The following is a 20577-nucleotide window of genomic DNA, read 5'->3' on the forward strand; positions in this document are numbered from 1 at the left end:
TAAGGAGAACTCCAAATTAGAGGTGACCAGCAGAGGCAGTGTTCCGCTAGAACAGCGAATGGAAATGAGAGCTGTTCCAGGGCACCGCTGGGCTGTGGCTGGACGCGTGTCCTTCACCTCAGCAGGGAGGAGCCCTGGGCTGCTGATGCACAAACTCACTTCCAATCTGACGACGCGAGGCCTCCAGTTTTCTAATGAAGTAGTATGGACGAACAGGAAGCCCCAGGATTGGAGTTCTTCTCTTAGAAGTTTTTTTACTCAGTGTTATTTATCAAATGACCATCAGTACAAGTACATTCAAATACTTCAAAAGAATGTTTCAAGGTATCCTTTTCCTTTAGTATCATGCTTCCTCCATCCCACTAGGTTAAAAATAAAAACTCTTACCTATGTAACTGAGCAAGACAGGGAGGAATATTAATCCATGAGTGGCTCCCAGTAAGACCATAGCGAAATACATCCTGAAGTAAAATCTCTTGAAAATTTGAGATTTGGCGAAGGCCAAAACCGTAATGCCTCCAAATTTCGTTAGTGTGATTCCGCTGAATACCTAAGAGAAGAGAGATGCGGTTAGAAGCAACTTTTATCACCTACCGTAACTGAGCACTTCCTCACAGAGGGATTTCTTAAAAGCCAAGGTCCAAAGTAATGGGGGACCGAACCCCAGCTTTCAGATTTACTGTTAAGTAGCATTAGGCTCTGCCTAAATTGTTTTATTTGCTACTTATGAATCTGAGGGGAAAAAAAGGTGTAATAAGGGTAAAAGCTGTGTACTCTGCACAGACCCCATGGCAGCCCTGAAGTCTATCAGTGCCATTTTTCCAACAGCATTATTTTTCAATTAAGGTATGTACTATTTTTTTAGGCAATGCTACTTATTACACACTTTTTGTTGTTACTCTGTAACAGTGTTGTCTGGTGGTAAAGTAACTGGCTCATAGTTCAGTCCTGTATCCTGGTTTAGCCTGAGAAGATTCTCCAAATGTGAACCACAAACTGCACACTGGGCTCCAAGCATGGCAGCTCCCCTGCTTTTCAGCACACATGGCTGGCTTGGGTTTTAAACGGCTCTCAAATCAAACTTCTCTGTTTTACTGCTTCAGCCATACTGTCGTCTGCAAAGGAGTCTCCAGCAGTAACAGTTCTAAAGAATTTCAGGGTGGAGCTCTATGCAAGATACAGCTATTTCATGAATTGCCTGAAAACCTATAATCCTTAGGAGCTGCTGCTAAGTAAAAGATACAAATTCTGCTTTCCCTACTGAATCTTAAAGTTCCTTCTCCTGAGAAACACTCAGTCACCAAGCTGGGTACTTCGCGGTGAGGTATCTGCCCGAGTCATCTGCTCGGGCTGTACTTACAGAGCTGCCCATGCGGGAGAGCGCCTCTTCTGCCCGTTCCACGCGGCTTCCCTTCGTGCTCACCGTGAACGCTCTCGTGATATGGCTGCAGAACTCCACGGAGATGCCACAGCTCTGAAATAAAGTGCTTCCTTTACAACTGCCCTTCTCCAGTTAAAAACAGTAAAAGCAACCACCCCTTTTCCTGGGATCTGTGGTTATCAGGGCACCTGGGAGGTAAAGGAGCCCGGAGCACCGCCTCTAACTTACAAGACAAAGCTCCCATCACACCAACTTAAACTGTCCCAGGAAGCGTGTGGAACCCTCCAGGCACAGTTTCCTCCAGCAGATCTGCCGCTATTACGGAGAAACACCTGAAACCTCTCAAGTTCCCCCCAACCCCCAGCCAGCCAGCACACTGTCATTTCTTTAGCTGGGCCTCACTACCACTCCCCCTGAAGCCACGTTCAGTTCGTATCTGAAGAGCAGATGCACTGTGTCTGTTTTCTGTTAATACTTTCTCAAATGTGCACATATTCAAGACTATTAAAAAGCACCTGGCAACCACATGGAAGGCACAAGGCCTTGGTCAGAAAATTCCACTGAGAAGGGGCAGTTTTTCTAACTGAAAACTGAACATCATGCTGTCATCAGGCTACATACTTTGGCAAAGCACCCTTCAGAATAATAAATTTTTTTTTTTTGCGGTACGCGGGCCTCTCACTGTTGTGGCCTCTCCCGTTGCGGAGCACAGGCTCCGGACGCGCAGGCTCAGCAGCCATGGCTCACGGGCCCAGCCGCTCCGCGGCATGTGGGATCTTCCCGGACCGGGGCACAAACCCGTGTCCCCTGCATCGGCAGGCAGACTCTCAACCACTGCGCCACCAGGGAAGCCCCAGAATAATAATTTAAAGGCAGAATGCCTAAGCCAAACCATGACCTCACATTTCCATTGCTATACGTACCACCCACGTCCAACTCCACCTGCCACTGACCCCACCTGACCATGTGCGCCAAGAGCAGGAGCTGGCCTTGATCTCTCACCCCAAGAAACAATGTACAGCAGTGACATAAGGAGTGAGGGACAAACTGAGTGGACCAGGACTCACCATAACCAAGTTGACCAAAGAAACCGCATTCAAACTGATGCCCCAGAGCCACATGACGCCGAACATGTTGACCAAGATCATAGCAATGGTGACGCACATGATCACTGCCGACCACAGCTCACAGCCCAGGAGAACCACGGTCACCACGAAGATGGCACCCAGGGACACACCGAGGTTAAAGAGAGTGTCGTCAATCATGGTCAGGTACTGTTCGTAGAAGACGTAGAACACGCTGGAGAGGGGGAGAAGGTTCTGTTACAGCTTGTTTTTGCTTCCGGAATCTTTACTCCTCATCCTGCCACAACTGCAAAACAGAAACTACCCTGAGAGACATCCTCACACAAAACCTCCCTGTTTGTGCAAGACTCACCTCCAGCAGTTAAGCTGGACCTCTGGCCACTGACAACCAAAGAAGGGCCTCCGAGATACGTATTTTATATAAGGTTTTTGTTCATGTGCCCAACTTTATAGGCATTTATTGACAAAGAATATTCCGTGGTATTTTGGGAAAACAAGCCCTGGTCTATCCTGAGGGCTAACCCCAGCCAAACGGGGTCTATGCAGGGCCTGAGAAGAAAATGCTTTTTCAGCAAAGTTAACCAGCTCCTCTAAGGAGTCAGGACACCCACTCCAAGAACTCCTTCCACAGGAAAACAGGCTGTCCTCCTGCCAGGAACAGGTCCAGACTCCCTTCAGTGAGATTACAGGGGTTGGGGGGAAAATCACTTGTTTCTCCTACTTTTCTATATTTTCTAAATTCAGTATTTCATAAAATATTTTCTTTATGAGGAAAAAAAAGGAAAACAATAAATGAAAAAAGAGAAACCTCCATAAAGTCACTGTCCCCAGCGATCAGTTGCCGGGCCCGCTCTGTGAAGCTGCTCCCCAGGTGCCGCGACCCGTGCCCCCCGCCTGTTTTGCAGGGTGTGAGCTCCAGCCCCGAGACCTCAGTAGGTGCTTCAGATTCTGGCCCAGGTGCCGTTTCCTGAGACAGGCTTCACCTGTGCTCAGGATGGAGCCAGGTTCAGAAGGAAAACCGAGTGTCGGCCCCCCCAGCAAGGGAACCCCAGGGTGTGGGCACTTCCCCAGGACACCCTCATTTACAAAATCCACACGTTACCTGTATGGGAACACACGGTGATCACTTCCTTCCAGGCCCATGGTTCTGGTGATGTTGCTGGCGATGAGGCGGGCCTTTTTCATGGCGTCGATGAAGTCAGCGGAGGTCTTGAGCACCGTGTGGTAGGTCATGAAGTACGTGGCTCCGACGCCCGTGCCGTTGCCGAGGATGTTAACTGCCGCGCTGTAAGCGGCGTGTCCCCTGGGAGAAGACAGTGGTATCAAAGGCAACACCTCATGCCGTACCTGCAGAATCTGAGCATCAAGGCTGAGTGGTGTCACCTGACCCTGGACTCAGGGATCAGACCAGCTGTCAATTTCAGGGACAGGGAAGCCCCTGAAAAGGCGCGATGAAGGTTTAGCTCATTCCTTCCCACACTGGCTTTTCTTTGCTGCTTTGGTTTCTTTGATGCGTAGCCGCTACTGTTTCTGTAGCTGGTTCTGCTCACAGCCCAGTGTGTTCTTCTACAGGGTTTGCTCAGCAGTGCTGTGTAACAGGAGGCGCAAACGGACAAGGGCCCTGAAGTCAGACCGCCATGAGGTCGACCTCGGCCCTGGAACCCTGAGCAGAATTACTAAATTTGGGCTGCAGTATCATCTGCAAAGGGTGTACCACCACCTGCTCATGGGGCTGTGTGGTGGGTCAGTGAAATAGTGTCAGTGAGGTGCCTGGCACGATCCTGGCACACAGGAGGCTCCCTGTCTGTTGCCCTCCTACGAGTTGAATTCATTCTGACTTCTTTTATGTAGCCGAGCATTCAGTCTGCCAGGAGACCAAGCTACGGGGTTCATTTCTTCTTTATTTTTAGGGACAGGCCTCCCATGGTACCTAGTCTAGGTCTCAAAACACAGACGTGAGATGTATGACTGACGGGACTCTGGTCACATTATGTATTCTTACGAAGAACAGGGATGTCCAGCGTTTACCTAATGTACACCTGGACACTCACCTTCCTACCAAAACATCCAAATCCGCCCAACTCCAGACTTCAGTCATCTTTGCTATTTCTGGGCCAGAGATCCTGTTCCCACAGTAGCTGGCTGCCTGGCTAGATGGGGGAGTCAGACAGCCCATAACCTCATGTACAGACAGGCTGGCAAGAAGCACAGTGGGGCTAAAAGAATCTAAACCTTCGGAGCTTCCCTGGTGACGCAGTGGTTAAGAATCCACCTGCCAATGTGGGGGACACGGGTTCGAGCCCTGGTCTGGGAAGATCCCACATACCGCAGAGCAACTAAGCCCGTGGGTCACAACTACTGAAGCCCGCATGCCTGCAGCCCATGCACCGCAACAAGAGAAGCCACCGCAATGAGAGGCCCAAGCAGCACAGCGAAGAGCAGCCCCCGCTCGCCACAACTAGAGAAAGCCCGCGCCCAGCAACAAAGACCCACTGCAGCCAAAAATAAATAAATAAAATTCAAAAAAAAAGAATCTAAACCTTCATCCCGGGTGATGTCACCAGAGCAGAGCTGCAGTGCCCCATATGCTCCAGACACAACTGGACAAACCCTTTCACATCCTGAATCGCCTGCATCCCTCCCCACAATCTGCCCTGCCGGTGGTCTGCACAGGACTGTGTCCTTCATGCCGCCAGGAGGGGAGTGTGAGACAGAATGCTCAAGCCAGGATGGAATCGGGTCAGAATGAGGAGGAGTTTTCTTTTCTTTTTTTTTTAACATCTTTCCTGGAGTATAATTGCTTTACAATGTTGTGTTAGTTTCTGCTGTATAACAAAGTGAATCAGCTATACGTATACATATATCCCCATATCTCTTGCATCTCCCTCCCACCCTCCCTATCCCACCCCTCTAGTGGGACACAAAGCACTGAGCTGATCTCCCTGTGCTATGTGCCTGCTTCCCACTAGCTCTCTATTTTACGTTTGGTAGTGTATATATGTCCATGCCACTCTCTCACTTCATCCCAGCTTACCCTTCCCTCTCCCCGGGTCCTCAAGTCCATTCTCTACATCTGTGTCTTTATTCCTATCCTGCCCCTAAGTTCTCCAGAACCATCTTCTTTTAAGATGAGGAGTTTTCTTTAAAGGCGTTTTGGTTTCTCTGCGGGACAGGGTGGGGAGTGGCAGAGAAGAGGACCTTCCCACCCACCATTCCCACCCCAGCCCTCCCCAGCTTCCCAGTGCAAATTAAAGGGGAAGCGGCCACACAGCTGAATGGGTTCCGTGTCACTTACCCTTTGCCACACTTGGGGTTCGGGTTATCGGAGAGGAACATGGGCAGGAACCTCATGAAGTCTGCACCCTGAGGCCTCTGCTTGCCCTCTGGAGTCAGAGGCCGGCAGTGGACGCAGGCAGGGTCAACCACTGTGCAAACAGGTTGGGGGAGCCACGGTGAGAAGGATGGGTCTCCATATTAAAACATTTAAAAATAATGATAAAGAAGTGACGGGAATTCTTTTCCTGAATCCTTCTGTTTATCCCAAAGCTTCAAACACATGGTTTTCACAGTCAAACTTGAGGTCCCATCTTCATCTAACACAGGCTGTACAAATTTTCTTCCCTGAAGCAGGTTTCCTGCTTTAAGGACAACCTCAGTATGTTATTATCAGAGCCCAGGACGTCCATGTTTTTATCAAGAAAATCCTAGGACAGACTCGACACTTTTACAAAACCATATGGCAATAGTGATAAACAAAGAAAAGCACTCCCATGAGAAGCTACGGCCAGATACCAATCAAGAGAGACCAACAGCATTGTCGGGAAAAGATGACAAACCTGAAAACCAGGGTCCCCTGACCTGGGCCTTGTTCAGCCTGCAGCCCCATCGGGGGCTGGAAAGGGGACAACAAGGTATCCCCAGAGTGCACAATGGAGGAAGGGGATGATGCCAAGGGGAATGAGATGCAGCAATGGTAGACAAACAGGTGGACGTGGAGGCAAAATGCAAATGACTTTTAAATTATAATGTTAAAGTTCTTCAGAAAAGAGGGAAAGATCTGGAAAAGGATCAAGTACCCGATGCGTTGCAGAACCGATCCGTGCTGTTGTAGACTCTACAGCAAGACGACTGTGGCTTGACCCAGTCAAAATAATCGTCAATCCAGGACGAGGGAGCAAAGCCTATCCGGGTACTAGAGAAAGGAGAGAAAGGGTTACTGATGCCCCCACAAGGGGGAAGTCTTCAGTTTCAGTCCCTTTTCTTGAAATCCAAAACTTCCTTTTCTAGACCTTTTAATGCCACCCAGTCAGAAGACAAACCACGTTAGTGCTTAACGGGAAAAGCTTCAGAACGTGAGGTGGTAAATTTGCCCTTTAAAAGGTTTTGCTCAAGTAAAGCTAGATTCAACCCACATTTGGCAAGATAGATTTTCCAGGAAAAGCTATCTTAAGAGAGAGGTTTCAGGCCGAGGTCCCGGGCCAGGAGCCCGTCCGCAGCTGGGGTACTGACTAGTTGTCCAGCTGGGCGGCGGTGAAGATCTGCTGCACCAGCGAGTCGTTATTGCAGCCCAGGCCCCCGCACACCATGTTCTGCCCTTTCAGAGAAGCGTAGTCGTGCCCTCCCTCCATGACAAAGTACACGGGCGGGCCCGCGTGCAGGTAGCGACTGAGGGACTGGAAATAATCCGTCACGTAGGAGTCCTGAGAGAGAGAGAGAGAGGACAACAGGACACAGTGTGAACGTCCTGTGCAAGCGAGAGGGGGGCTCCCGGCCGAGACGCCTCGAGCCCAGGTTCCTGACTCCCTCCACAGCCAGCGCCCCCTCCCCACCCTGGGCCCAGGGGCTTTTCCAGTTGGTCCCACCGTCAGCAGGGCACCTCACGAGGTCAAGACCGGCTGCTTGTGTTCTGCAGCCATGCCCAAGGCCTGTGAGCTCAGAAGGCCCGGGCCTCATGGGCAGAGCTCTGGCGAGGTTCCTGCAATGCGGGAGAGCCTGCCAGCACCCACGTTTAGAAGCGGACATCAGCTGAAACACCTGCGTGAGTATTTTGAAAAATGCATTCACCATGGGCTAAATGAGTTAGAATAAAAAAGAAAGCGTCTTACATCTGGCATTGACAGAGACTGATCCAAGCCGATTTCTACTTTGTTCAGGACTGCGATACTGAATGACAGAACGCCCACAAATACCGCTACCTGGAATGTGAAGTGAGTTACAGAGTTAGAGTTGTCATGATTAAAAACATAAATCATTTATTTATCTATTTATTTATTTTATTTATTTATGGCTGCATGCAGGATTTAGTTCCCCGACCAGGGATTGAACCCAGGCCCCCTGCACCGGGAGCGCTGAGTCCTACCCACTGGACCACCAGGGAACTCCCTAAATCAAATCTTAAACACACAAAACAGGACTTTTCTAAACGAAAAGCAAGTTTAAATGACACGCTAAGAAAACAAGGAGTCTGGGACAGTAGCCGAGGTCACGGTCTCAATAGTAAAGCCACCTGGGTTCAAATCCTGGCTCTGCCACTTACAAGCTGAGTGACCCTGGGGAAGTCACTTAACCTCTCTTAGCTTCTATTTCCTCCTCAATAAAACAGGAAAAATAAGACTTGTAACATCAGATAATTTTGTGGATTAAATGAGAAAATTCTAGGGATAATCCAGAATTTAGCGTAGTACCCGGTTCTGAGCACAATACCAGATATTAAGTGTTCAATAAATGTTAGGTGTTACTATTACTTTTTTTTTTTTTTGCGGTACGCGGGCCTCTCACCATTGTGGCCTCTCCCATTGCGGAGCACAGGCTCCGGACGCACAGGCCCAGTGGCCATGGCTCACGGGCCCAGCCGCTCCGCGGCATGTGGGATGCTCCCGGACCGGGGCACGAACCTGTGTCCCCCACATTGGCAGGCGGACTCTCAACCACTGTGCCACCAGGGAAGCCCACTATTACTTTTACTGGAATGAATTTACATTCTTTTAGTGGAGATGTGATAGATTATAGCTGTTGGCTGTATCCAGTGTGTAAACTGTACTACAAAACGCTCTTGCATGGTTACTGGGGATGAGGGACAGTGCAGGGGAGGGAGGTGGGTGACACTGAAGGTGCAGGACGAGGGTGATGGAACAGATCTATATCTTGGTGCTTACACGAATCTGCACATGTGATAAGCTGACACAGAACTGGACACATACATTGTGCCAATGTCGAACTCTTGGTTTTGATATTGAACTACAATTACGTAAGACCTTGGGAGGAAACTGGCAAAGGGCAGCTGGGTCCTTCTCTGCACTACCTCTGTTACTTTCTATGAATCTGTAATTATTTAAAAACAAAACAACCAACTTAAGACAGAAACTCTTGCTTATATTGCCTGCTAAAAATATTTTATATTTGTATATATTTGCTGCTGCATTCTTGTGTATGTGTATATATATATATATATATATATATATATATATATATATATATATATATATATATACACACACACACACACACACACACTTAACAGCTGTCAGAATCCTTCCCAAGCACTCTGACTTCTTAGGAGGCATGTGACAACTTTGGGGAGAAAAACCACAGACAGGCTCCTACCACAATGGGCCGCATCCAGTCCTTAAGCAGAAATGGAGCATAGGCGTCTCTGAAGAAGCAGAATAAGCAGCTCTCCGAGGCCTGGATGCCTGCTCTGTCTGTCGCGCCCCCGACACAGCAGAGGACGTCCAGTCGGTTCCTCTGAGGGGATGAAGAGGAACAGAGGTCACCCTCCAGCCGCCTCATCTAGATTCTAGACTCAAATGAAACAGGCTGCACGCCTGATGACAACTTACCTCTTGCCGCTTAACGTCTAACCCCAAGAGACTCACAAAACAGGTAATCTGAAGGAGGAAGTCAATGAGGACCGCCATCCCCGCAAAGAGAGAGAAGGTGTGCACAGCCGGCATCACGGACAGGCCTCCTGCGGGGAGAAGAGAGCAGCCACGTCCTTCCCAGCTGAGGGCTCAGCAGGCCTCACCGGCACGTGCACGTATGAACACGCGGCACCAGAGCAGGCCAATCCCACAAGAAGAATCCCCCCAATCCTCCCACCCAAAGGCACTCTCCACAATCTGCGGGTGTCACACCAGAACCACCTGGGGTTCCAGGGACTGGGCCCCCGCCTACTTTATCAAGACAATGGGAATTCAACCCCAATTCTGCTGTTCAGAATTCTATGATCCCAACTCTATACTTTAACAAGCTCTCCAAGCAAATGCATGCACTTTCACATTTGAGATCCATTAACACAGGCCATTTCTTATAGTACCTGCTACACTTCAGTCCACAAGAGGGATGGTATTTCCCATATGCTATTATACATCCAGTCAGTCTCTCGGTTTAGTTACAAATGAGGATGCTCCAAGCGTCCTCCAGGCTAAGACTCAGAAGCTGAAAACTGGCTGCCCATGGGCCAGATATATATAAACCCATTTTAGAATTTAAAAACAGTTTTTAAAAAATAAATAGCCAATATTTAACAATGAGATTCACAGTGTCACTTGAGAGGAAAAAAATCTAGATTCACAGCGTCGCTTGAGAAAAAAATTGGACCTGGCAGCACTGGGCCAGCAACACATAGCTGCCTCTTGCAGATGGGACCCCAGACTCTGGGTGCCACGGTCCCTGCTGCTCCTCCTGTCCCCCCAAAGTCACTCCAACCTTGAGGCCCAGGGTCAGCTGCTATCACCAACATACTTGCACTGTTTTTTTTTTTTATAATAGAAAAAGAGGAAGTAACCGTTTTGCATCTGTATCCATAAAGAGAAACCACAAGAGCCACAGGTTTGTTTCACAGTGCACTGCTTCGTGGAGACGGGGGATGATATATGCTAACGGCGTGTCTGTGTCCAAAGACCACACCTACGACGTCCCTCCCATGGCCCCTTGTAAGATGACCTGGTGGCCCCTGCAGGCATTTCCACTGGGACCCACGGATCGTGTGTCTTCCCTGGACTTACTGGGCGATTCTAATCAGCGTCCTCTGCAGAGGATGTGATCAGTTTTCTCTTACTACATGCCAGACAGGGGGGTGGGCAGTGCCCTGCTAGTAAGGCTACCGATTTCTCCACATGAAAGAATACAGAAGTGCTGGGTTTTGTGCCAGTTTATTCTGGCTCCTTGTATTGAGGGAAGACTGAAGAACTCCTGCTCATTGACGAGGCTGCTTCCCAGTGAAATGTGTGCGCAGAGGCGGGGAGACTGCCTTTCGGAACAGTGGCAAACACCTTGCGAGCTAACGCCTGTGATTTTGGAGTTGCTGCCGAGAGTGCTGTGACGGGAAGGACCCTGTGGCTGTCCTTCAAGAGTGCTATTTTCAAACCCCAGCACTTGCCATGGGTGCCCTAAACGGGCAGGGGCAGGAGTCCTAGGTATCTGAACCCCAACATCAACACCATCCTGAAACAATGTGAGAAGGAAGACACTTGCTGGGAATTCCCTGGTGGGGGAACTAGGATCCTGCATGCTCCGTGGTGTGGCCAAAATTTTAAGAAATTAAAAATTAAAAATAAATAAATAATGTAGTTAAAAAAAAGAAGACACTTGCTAATGGCATCCGAGATACTGCCACCAATTTTTCTCGTGGTCCACTCTGATACTTTCCAATCACAGAATAAAACTTAAAAAAGAGCGCAAAGGGTCATATACTGATACACCCAGGCTCAGCAAACCTCAGGGTTGGCAGATTCAAAGAGTAATTACCTAAGAAAAATGCTACCGTCTCTGAAAAGGATGACAGGAAAATACTTGGGGCCACTTCTCCCAGGACCCGGCCCACCTGCTGGTCCAGCGTCTCCCCTTGGAGACGTTCATCTCTCTTAAAAATAAAAAAAAAAAGTTAAACACGCGACATTAAAGTTTCTCAATTACAATGCCACCTCTTTGCTTCTTTGGTGCCTTGTGTTAACCTGATGGTAAAAAATAATGATTAGCAGCATCTACTTGTTGTTTGTGAACTTTATACAATAAAGCAGTGAGGACCCCAAACTTCTCATGTTGATTCATTTGGGATATTTCTGAAGCCCGGAGCCAGGTAACAGGTGAGAATCTAAAGGAAGGATTGAATCAGGTTATCAGGAAAACACAAGCAACGCAGGCTGCAGGTGGCTGGACCTTTAAATAACACTCCTACATGCCACTGGGTCTCTGCCCAGGTAAGCGCTACAGGACAAGGGACCCTGGGAAAACCAACGGATTGACGTCATTTTTTACATCAGTGGGTCCTGTGTTGACCTTTTGCCTTTTAGTGGCACCTCTGACAAATCCCTCATTCTTCTACACTATACTGAGAATCATTTTAATAGCTGTTGTGCCCAAAATATTTTCTACAAGCGTGTTAGCCCTTTTTGCACACATGTTGCACATATTTTAAAACCAAATTCTCACTTTATATCTATGCCACCAACCAAAGAGAATGTTGGTCTCAATCTTCTTGGTCTCAAAATGTCCAGAACAAGTTACAGGCACCAATAAGCAACACAGAGGAACGGAAACGAAGTCTCCACGTGTCACACTCAAATACTCCACATGGAGCTGAACAGCCGTATGTGGAGCCTGGTACTTGGTCAGACGCTGTGAGACTCTGAAACGCACCTGGTAGGTCTGGACCAGAATGAAGATGTTGTCCACTCCCACGGCCAGCACCAGGAATGGGATGACTTCTATCACAATGAGGGTGAAGGGGATCCCAATGTAGCTGAAGATGCCCAAGGAGCACGCCACCGAGCTCAGCACGATCAGGATGCCCGCAATGCCCAGGGAGATTTTCGAATCCACCTGGAGACGCCACAAAGACATAGATCCTCATTTAGGGTGTTTTCTGTCCTGTTCCTAAAAGGTCCTCATTTTCACCTCTTTACCTGGATATTGCCCATCTAGATTTAAAAGTACGGTTCCCGGTTTGAGACAAGATATGAAAAGTTGTCTAGGTCTTCCCTAGCAACATATTTTATCAGCTTACATTCTTAGGTGATGGCAAGTTAGAAAAAAAACTGGATTATGTGAAATAAACTTTAAGTTGAAGAGAAGAAATTGGAACTGAAGAAAACAGATGCAGGAAGCAGAAAATGTGACAAACAAGTAAAACACAGGACAATTTAAGGTAGTTTTGAACATAATGAATTAGGATTAAGCAGAGGCAAAAACATGCCATCACGCTGTGTACTGTCATTTCCCTCTAACACACATACACACACACACGCACACACACACCTACACACCCCACTTACCAGAAACCTGCTACAGCTTTCGATATGCCCCAAGGCTATGGAAATATATAAAAACATGATGCCGTAGCTGATTAGAACAGTGAAGATATCGCTGTTACTTTCACGGTTTATTTCATCTTCAATACTTCGTTCAGCCTTAAAAGAAATGGTCAGATTTGGATTCTTGTAGTTTTTCACAAAATTAATAAACCTAAAAGGGTAAGCAAAATTTTGTATTTTTAGTTAAAACTTAGTGACAACTAAGTAAGGAACTTCTTCGTAACGTCTACGACACAAAAGCCACACTTAACCCTTATACCTCGTTAGGACCTTCTACACTGGCAAGTAGAAGGTAGGACACTTCCAGGTTACGAAGTTCCAGACATGCTGAGTTTTCCAGTATTTAAAACAGGTTTAGAACAAGTTTAAAAACTGCTTCATGGTCTCACTTCTTTTTTTACTAAAAATGATTTCTAAAGGAAGTATATTATACTACAGACATATGCTCATGGAACAAAAATTTTAAAAGTTGATCTACAGATTCAATGCAATCCCTATCAGAATCCCAGCTGACTTCCTTGTAGAAAGACAAGCTGTTCTAAAATTCACATGGAATTGCGAGGGGCCCAGAATAGCCCAAATCTTCTCTTTCAAGAACAAAGTAGGAAGATTCACACTTCCCAATTTCAAACTTACTACAAACCAACAGGAATCAAGACAGTGTGGATACAAGCACAAGGCAAGGATGGGCATACAGATCAAAGGATCAGAACTAAGAGTCCAGAAATATGCCATGTATCTGCCTTCACCTAATTTTCAATAAAGGTGGCAAGACTATTAATGGGGGAAAGAATATCTTTTCAACAAATGGTCTGGGGCAACTGGAGAGCCATATACAAATAAATGCAGGTGGACCCTTACCTCACACCATGTATAAAGATTAACTCTTAACTCAATGGATAAAAGACCTTTTAAATGTAAGAGCTAAAACTATAAAACTCTCAGAAGAACACACAGGTGTAAATTTCCAGGTCCTTGGGTTAGGCAATGTTTCTTGGCTATGACACCAAAAGTATGAATAACAAAAGAGAAGATAGATAAATTGGACTTTACTGAAATTAAAGACTTCTGTGTTTCAGAGGATACCATCAAGAAAGGCAAAAACACAGATTGGAGAATGGGAGAAAATATTTGCAAATCATACATCTGATAAGGGACTTGTAGAATATATAAGGGACTTGTAGAATATATAGCAATTCTTATAATTCGATAATAAAAATACAAATAACCCAGTGAAATAAATGGGCAAAGGATATGAATAAACATTTTTCCAAAGAAAGTTATACAAATCGGTGCATGAAAAGATGCTCAAATTCATTAGTCATCAGGGAAATGCAAATCAAAACTGCAATGAGGGAATTCCCTGGTGGTCCAGTGCTTAGGACTTGGTGCTTTCACTGCTGTGGCCCGGTTCAAGCCCTGGTTGGGGAACTAAGATCCCGCAAGCTGTGCAGTGTGGCCGAAAAAACAAAATAAAACAAAAAAACTGCAATGAGATACCACTTCACACCCACTAGGATAGCTAGAATCAAAAAGTCAAATAATAACAAGTGTTGGCGAGGTGTGGAGAATCTGAAACCTCCGTACACTGGTGGGAATGTAAAATGGTGCAGTCACTTTTTTTTTTTGGCTGCGCCGCACAGCACGTGGGATCTTAGTTCCCCAACCTGTGGAAGCAGAGCCTTAACCACTGGACCACCAGGGAAGTCCCATCGGTACAGTCGCTTTGGAAAAAAGTCTGCCAGTTCCTCAGAGTTACCGTATGATCCAGCAATTCTACTCCTAGATATATACCAACCAAGAGAAATGAAAACATGTTCACACAAAAACTTGTATATGAATGTTTGTAGTATTATTCCTAATAGCCAAAAGGTAGAAACAGCTCAAATGTTCATCAACTGATGAATGGATAAACAAAATGTGGTATATCCATAGGATGGGATATTCTTCAGCCATAAAAAGGAACGAAGTCCTGACACAGGCTACAACTTGGATGAACCCTGAAAAGATTATTCTAACTGAAAGAAGCCAGACCCAAAAGTCCACGTACATGATTCCATTCCTATGAAAGTCTGGAATAGGAAAATCTAGAGACAGAGAGTAGATTGGTGGCTGGGTAGGGCTGGGTGTTAGGAGGGTGACCAATAAAGGAGATGGGATTTCTTTCTGTGGTAAAGAAAATGTTCTAAAATTGACCATGGTGATGTTTGCACACATCTGTGAATATAGTAAAAGCTACTGAACTGTACGCTTTAAATGGGTGAACTGTATGGTATATGAATTATATCCCAACAAAGCTGTTCAGAGTCCCTGTCTTCCTCGGTCCCCTCTTCCCATTCTCTAGAGGTTATACCACAGCTAACCGGTTCCCAGGTCACTTGTTTGATATCTTTTCTAGGCATGGATGGCATGCATAGCATATATTTGTCCAAACATGCTGACTGCAGTTTTTAGTCACTATCTTGAACCATTTATTTGTCTCACCATCTTTAATGACGAAATAATATTCTACTGTACTTCTCCCTACTAACGTACACTCAGCTTGCTCAGGTTTCGCTGTTAGAAAAGAATGCAAGGAACATTTCTGCATAGATACTTTTGCATTCTTGTTGCAGGGATATGTATTAAAAGAATGTTTATAGGTAAATTTATTAATAGATTTTTTTTTTCATAGCACCACCAGTACCAAGTGAAAAAAATGGCATAACTTAGATCTACTGTTGGTTAATGTAGTTGAACTAACTGTAAATGCTTTCTGCTACGGTCCACCTTCCCACAGAAAGGACAGCTTGTTTAGACCCTGTGAGCAACTCACTCTCTTTCCCAGGCCTGGGCCTTCTGGAGCTTCTCTGTATCGTTACGGTAATTATTGACAGGAAAGGTAATCACAAGGGCTGTGGCGTTATTGTAGTTTTCATCTAGAAAGGAAAAAGGTGACATCAAAAAGCAGATTAGAAGCGTGCAGAAAACTAGATCAATACGAGGAGAAAATCACAAGCCAGTTAGGTGCCTGGTTTCTCATGGGGCTGAAGCCTACCCACACCTGAGCTCGAGGAACACAACAGGAGATCTGGTGCCTGTGTAGTTCAGCTAGTGAAGAAAAAGGACCCTCGTGTGGAAGTAGGCACAGTTGTCATTCATATCATCATTACTACACGGCACGTGCATGGTGACAATTTCAAACAGAGCGGAAAGGTGTTCAGGGAAAAGCCTCTCTCCTCCCTCAGTCCCCGTCTGTGTCTCAGCTCTCCTCCCCACACCATGGCACTGTGACTCCTTCCAGCCACGGTCCACGTGCATAAGCACAGTCTCCCCTTCCCTCCTTGTTTACACAAGCAGTGACACACTCTTCTGCAAATGCTGCTTTTAAAGGCATATCCTGAGAATGCTCTGTTTTAGTACACAGAGAGTGTCCTTATTCTTTTTTCTGCTGTATGATATTTCCTAGTATAATTTAACCAATCTCCAGTTGATGGCTATCTTTGCAAATCTTTTTGGTATTATATACAGAATTACTACAAAGAATAACCTGATATTTCCAATATGTACAATGTAATTCGTAGAATCAATTCTTATAAGTACAATCACAGAATCAAAAAATATGTGCATTTCTAATTTTGATAGATGCCCCCCAACTGCCCTCCAAAGAGGCCTCCTGTTTTTCATTTCTTTCTTCAACAAAATATTTACTGAGACCTACTTTGTGCCAGACATTATCTTAGAGACTATGGATACATCAGTGAGCAAAGGAGATAACAATCTCGGTCTTCCCGGAGCTTATATTCCAGTAACCATTTATACTTCCACCAACAATGTGGTTTCCCCACATTCATCCACAAAAGATTTTATCAAACACTTAGATCTTTGCTAATCTCTTATGTAAAAGACTGAAGTGAGACGCATTTCACTAATTTGGAGTGAGGTTCAGCATTTTCCCCATATAACTGAAAGCCACTTGCATTTCTTCCTTTGTTAACACTCATATGGCTTCTGCCCACTTTTCTTTTGGGTGGCTGACCATCTCTCTTTTCCCCAAGAGCTCTCCACGTATTAAGGAAATGCTGTCTGTTATGTACACTAACTTTTTTTTTTCTCCAGTTTGCTGTTTGTTTTTTAAACTTTGTTTGTTCTCTACACAGGAATTTTAAATTCTCACGCAGTCAAATTCATCAGTGTTTCCTTCTGTGGCTTCTGCATTGTGTGCCCTGCTTAGGAATGCCTTCTCCATTTAAAAATTATTTTAAAAAATTCACCCTGCATTCTCTCCTAGTACTTTAGTAGTTTCACTTCTTATATTGTAGTCTTTGTCCCACTGGAATTTACTCTGGTGGAGGGAATAAGGTAGAGAACAAATTTAATTTTGACGGCTGTGGCTACCCAGCTGGTGACACCATCTTTTCCCCACTGATTAGAAACCACACGGTGTTACATAAGGCAGAGTAAAATTTACAGCTCACAACTTCTCCCTTCCCACTGGATGAGGAGAACATCTGGCTTCTTCTTTAGGCTGGAGAAAAACTGTTAGGCTGCCTGTAATTAGGCTTCAGATGCCAAAGCTGTCACATGATTCACTACCCCATCACACCTAATAGAATCTGCTCCAAGGTGCTGCAGGAACCAGCAAAGAGCAAACCAACCGCCTCTCCCACTATAAAAGTGTTTGAGTTCTTAGCCAACTGGTTTAGAAGGAAAAAATCTATCCACTTTGTTTCTTTTCCCCCATCTCACATATTATCTCTCCCCCATTACAGATGTTCTTAACCAGAGGGCTACAGACTCCACAGGGGCTCTCTCAACGAGTTTCAAGGGTTCCATGAACTCCCTGAAACTGAGCAACGTATTACGTGGATGTACACAATGGCATTACTCTGGGAAAACGTCCTTAGCTGTCAACAGCTTTCCCAAGAGTAACCTAAAAATGGCTAACACCACTTCCTTCAAATGCACAATAAAACCCAAAGCTGAAGGAGATACTATATTTGGGACCCCATATACTGGGTAAATAATAAGAGTGCTCGATTGATGAAATCTTCGTAATTACCACTTGACTGTTAATGACAGAACCAAGACTACTTTATCTAGCAGGGAAAGTAGAAGCTTCTCTCACCATCGTAGCCTCCTAACACAAGCCACGGGAACACTGGTCCACCAAAGGTCCCCAGGCAAGGATCGTGGAGCAGACTGGTGTCATTCAGGGAGGCGGGAGCCCTGCCAAGAATGCAGAAAACACCACCCAATTAGAACAACCTTAAGACGCCACAGAGACCGAAACGCTTACGTAGCAGTCATGCGGCGGATTAGGAATGTGGGCCTGAGGTTGGTTCCTTGGATGAATAATAACAGTTCAGTAGTTGCTTGTGGGAGCTCAGCATCACTGAGAGACAGGCACATACAGTGCAATGTGGTTGATGTCACCTGGTGCACAGAGGAGGGGGCCACTAATACGTGGGGAAAACCGCCACCATGAAGAAAAGAGCCGTACAGGCCAGGTCTCTAAGGCTGAGGGGGGATTCACCTGGGAGGGAAGAAGTGAGGGCTTCCACACACCACACTGGTGGGAAGAGAAGAAAGAGCGTGAGGACAGGTACAGGAAAGGATAGAGTGGACGGCGGCCTGAGGGACCACAGGAAGTCCTGGGTCTAGAGCATGGGGTACCCATGAAGGGGGGCCTCCCAGGCAGGGGGTGGGGCTAGGAAGGAAGAGGGAAGCAGTGGGAAAAAGGGGTAGGCGCCATGCTAAGCAGTTTGGATTTTTATCCTGTAGACACTAGGGAACGATCAGATTTGGGGAAAAGGGAGGTCATGAGCTGTTTGACAAAGATAACTCGGGTGGCAAAGCGGAAGGAGGTCTGGAAGTAGGAAAGAAAGAAGCAGGGAGACCAGGCCAGGGACGCCAGCAGTGCAGGAGAGACAGACAACCGGTGACAGGGAACCAGCATTTCAGCACAGAAGTCAGGCGGACGCTGGGCACAAGTGAAGGTCCTCGTATATAATGTGAACCACCGCTCTTCAGCGCCGAGGGACAAGGGACGGGCTCAGGTCCTGGGATCAGGTCACTGCTGGGGGCAAACGGCAGGGCTGCAGGGCTGCATAGAAGCTGAGCCCTGTCAACCCATACATGTGGGGCTCTGCTGCCACACTGCGGGCTTGAGGGCTCATGCTGAGGTTAAAACCCATACGAGCTACGTGAGGAAGAGTCCAGGCAGCCCGTAAGCGGTAGGCGTTGATGCCATCACGTGATCGGGGGAAGCAGGAGGTCTGTGCTTGGTTCTGGGCTAGCCGGGCTCCTGCAGGGCCTGCGTGCCCCCAGGCGGAACAGCCCAGGGAAAGGTGGAGGGTGAGGAGGGAGTTGAGAGCTGGGGACGCACAAGCGGAACCACAGACAACACACACCTCTGCCGCGCAGGAGAGGAGGTGCTCACGGTGGTGTTTCCACACCTGTGTGAACCACGCTCCCCTCAGGCAAAACACCCATCTCATGTGTCTCCCCTGTGGCCAAAATTCTGTTGATATTTTATTTTGTAAAACAAACAGAGAGAAAATAACTTTTTTCTTTAAATATTAAAGTTAAATAATACTGAACCTTTCTTTCCAATTGCCAGTGGCCACCCTGTACCACCTGTCCTTCGGAGAACACTGCTTCGGGTACACGGGCTACACTTATTGTTTCACGGGCTTGTGTTTATAGATGTGACATCCTGAAGAGAGTAAACACAGCCCAACCATCTAGAGTCAGTCATATTACAGCAACAAAAAGAGACGGAACCTAAGGTCACCAAACCAGGCCAGAAGCTAGAGCTGTCAAGATGTGGTTAACTGAGCAGCACGTTCACAGGTGACAAGGAATAATTTCTCTGCTTCCATAATGAAGAAACAGCCAGGGCTTCCGTGGTGGCGCAGTGGTTGAGAGTCCGCCTGCTGATGCAGGGGACACGGGTTCATGCCCCGGTCCGGGAAGATCCCACGTGCCGCGGAGCGCTGGGCCCGTGAGCCATGGCCGCTGAGCCTGCGCGTCCGGAGCCTGTGCTCCGCAACGGGAGAGGCCACAGCGGTGAGAGGCCCGCATACCGCAAAAAAATAAAAAAGAAACAGCCACAGTGGTGGTCTGATTGGCTGAACAACTGTCTCTGGGCCAGATCAGGCCAAGGTACATGGATGGCATCCAGAGACGGCAGACGCAAGCCGCAAGCCGCTCCTCCTGCCGCGGGACAGGCCTAAAGATCACCTCACAGGTCACCAAGCACGGCTCCTCTGTGTCTCATTCAAGCCATACACGCACCCTGCCCAGCCAGTCGAGCCTCCGAGGCGAAGCAGCTCAGTGCCCTCCGGCCTAACTGCCTCTACTCCAGCCCCCCCTCCTCGAGGGGATGCTGCACATTTTAGAAACTCAGTATCATGGAATAAACTTATACTTGAAAGACAAGAAAAAGCACGACAGGCTTCTATTTTTGCACTATTTAACCAGCTCAGGAATGCCTGGGGCGGTGCAACTATGTGTTATCAATCCAGGCGGGAGTCAGGGGCTGAGCGGCACCTGCCGTTCCTCAATGACACACCACGAATGCCTCGCCCCAGGGCCTTTGCACCTGCTGCCCGTCTACACGGAACACTCCCCCCACCCCCCCACCCCAACTCTCCCAGGCCTCCGTCTTCCCTTCTGCTGACCAGGTCTCCGCTGCACCGAGAGCGGCATGCCCTCTGCACTCCCTGCCCTCGCCCAGCTTCCTTTCCCCATTGCATCGCCTCGACCTGGCACCGTCTCAACCCGGCGTCAGGGCCAGCGGCTACTGTTCACCCTC

The 20577-nt window shown here is 47.2% G+C and overlaps 1 protein-coding gene across 4 annotated transcripts in view; it reads right to left on the reverse strand.

The window, feature by feature from the left end:
* Positions 1 to 20577, reverse strand: part of NPC1 (NPC intracellular cholesterol transporter 1) — a 47616-nt gene that overhangs the window by 1043 nt on the left and 25996 nt on the right. For 3 of the 4 annotated variants that reach the window (XM_019930516.2, XM_019930517.3, XM_019930518.3), the window contains 15 exons: positions 17887 to 17987; positions 15595 to 15697; positions 12741 to 12930; positions 12106 to 12288; positions 11215 to 11329; positions 9306 to 9433; positions 9070 to 9210; positions 7572 to 7661; positions 6976 to 7166; positions 6543 to 6658; positions 5762 to 5891; positions 3569 to 3769; positions 2449 to 2680; positions 1361 to 1474; positions 388 to 550 (listed from right to left, as the gene is read on the reverse strand). In XM_019930516.2, the coding sequence (XP_019786075.1) occupies positions 388 to 550; positions 1361 to 1474; positions 2449 to 2680; positions 3569 to 3769; positions 5762 to 5891; positions 6543 to 6658; positions 6976 to 7166; positions 7572 to 7661; positions 9070 to 9210; positions 9306 to 9433; positions 11215 to 11329; positions 12106 to 12288; positions 12741 to 12930; positions 15595 to 15697; positions 17887 to 17987 (2198 nt within the window). Of the gene's footprint in view, positions 1 to 387; positions 551 to 1360; positions 1475 to 2448; positions 2753 to 3568; positions 3770 to 5761; positions 5892 to 6542; positions 6659 to 6975; positions 7167 to 7571; positions 7662 to 9069; positions 9211 to 9305; positions 9434 to 11214; positions 11330 to 12105; positions 12289 to 12740; positions 12931 to 15594; positions 15698 to 17886; positions 17988 to 20577 lie in introns of those variants that run through there. The other variant, XM_033837621.2, reaches the window with a different exon arrangement.

The sequence above is a fragment of the Tursiops truncatus genome, chromosome 13 (assembly GCF_011762595.2).
Source record: "Tursiops truncatus isolate mTurTru1 chromosome 13, mTurTru1.mat.Y, whole genome shotgun sequence".
NCBI lineage: Eukaryota > Metazoa > Chordata > Mammalia > Artiodactyla > Delphinidae > Tursiops > Tursiops truncatus.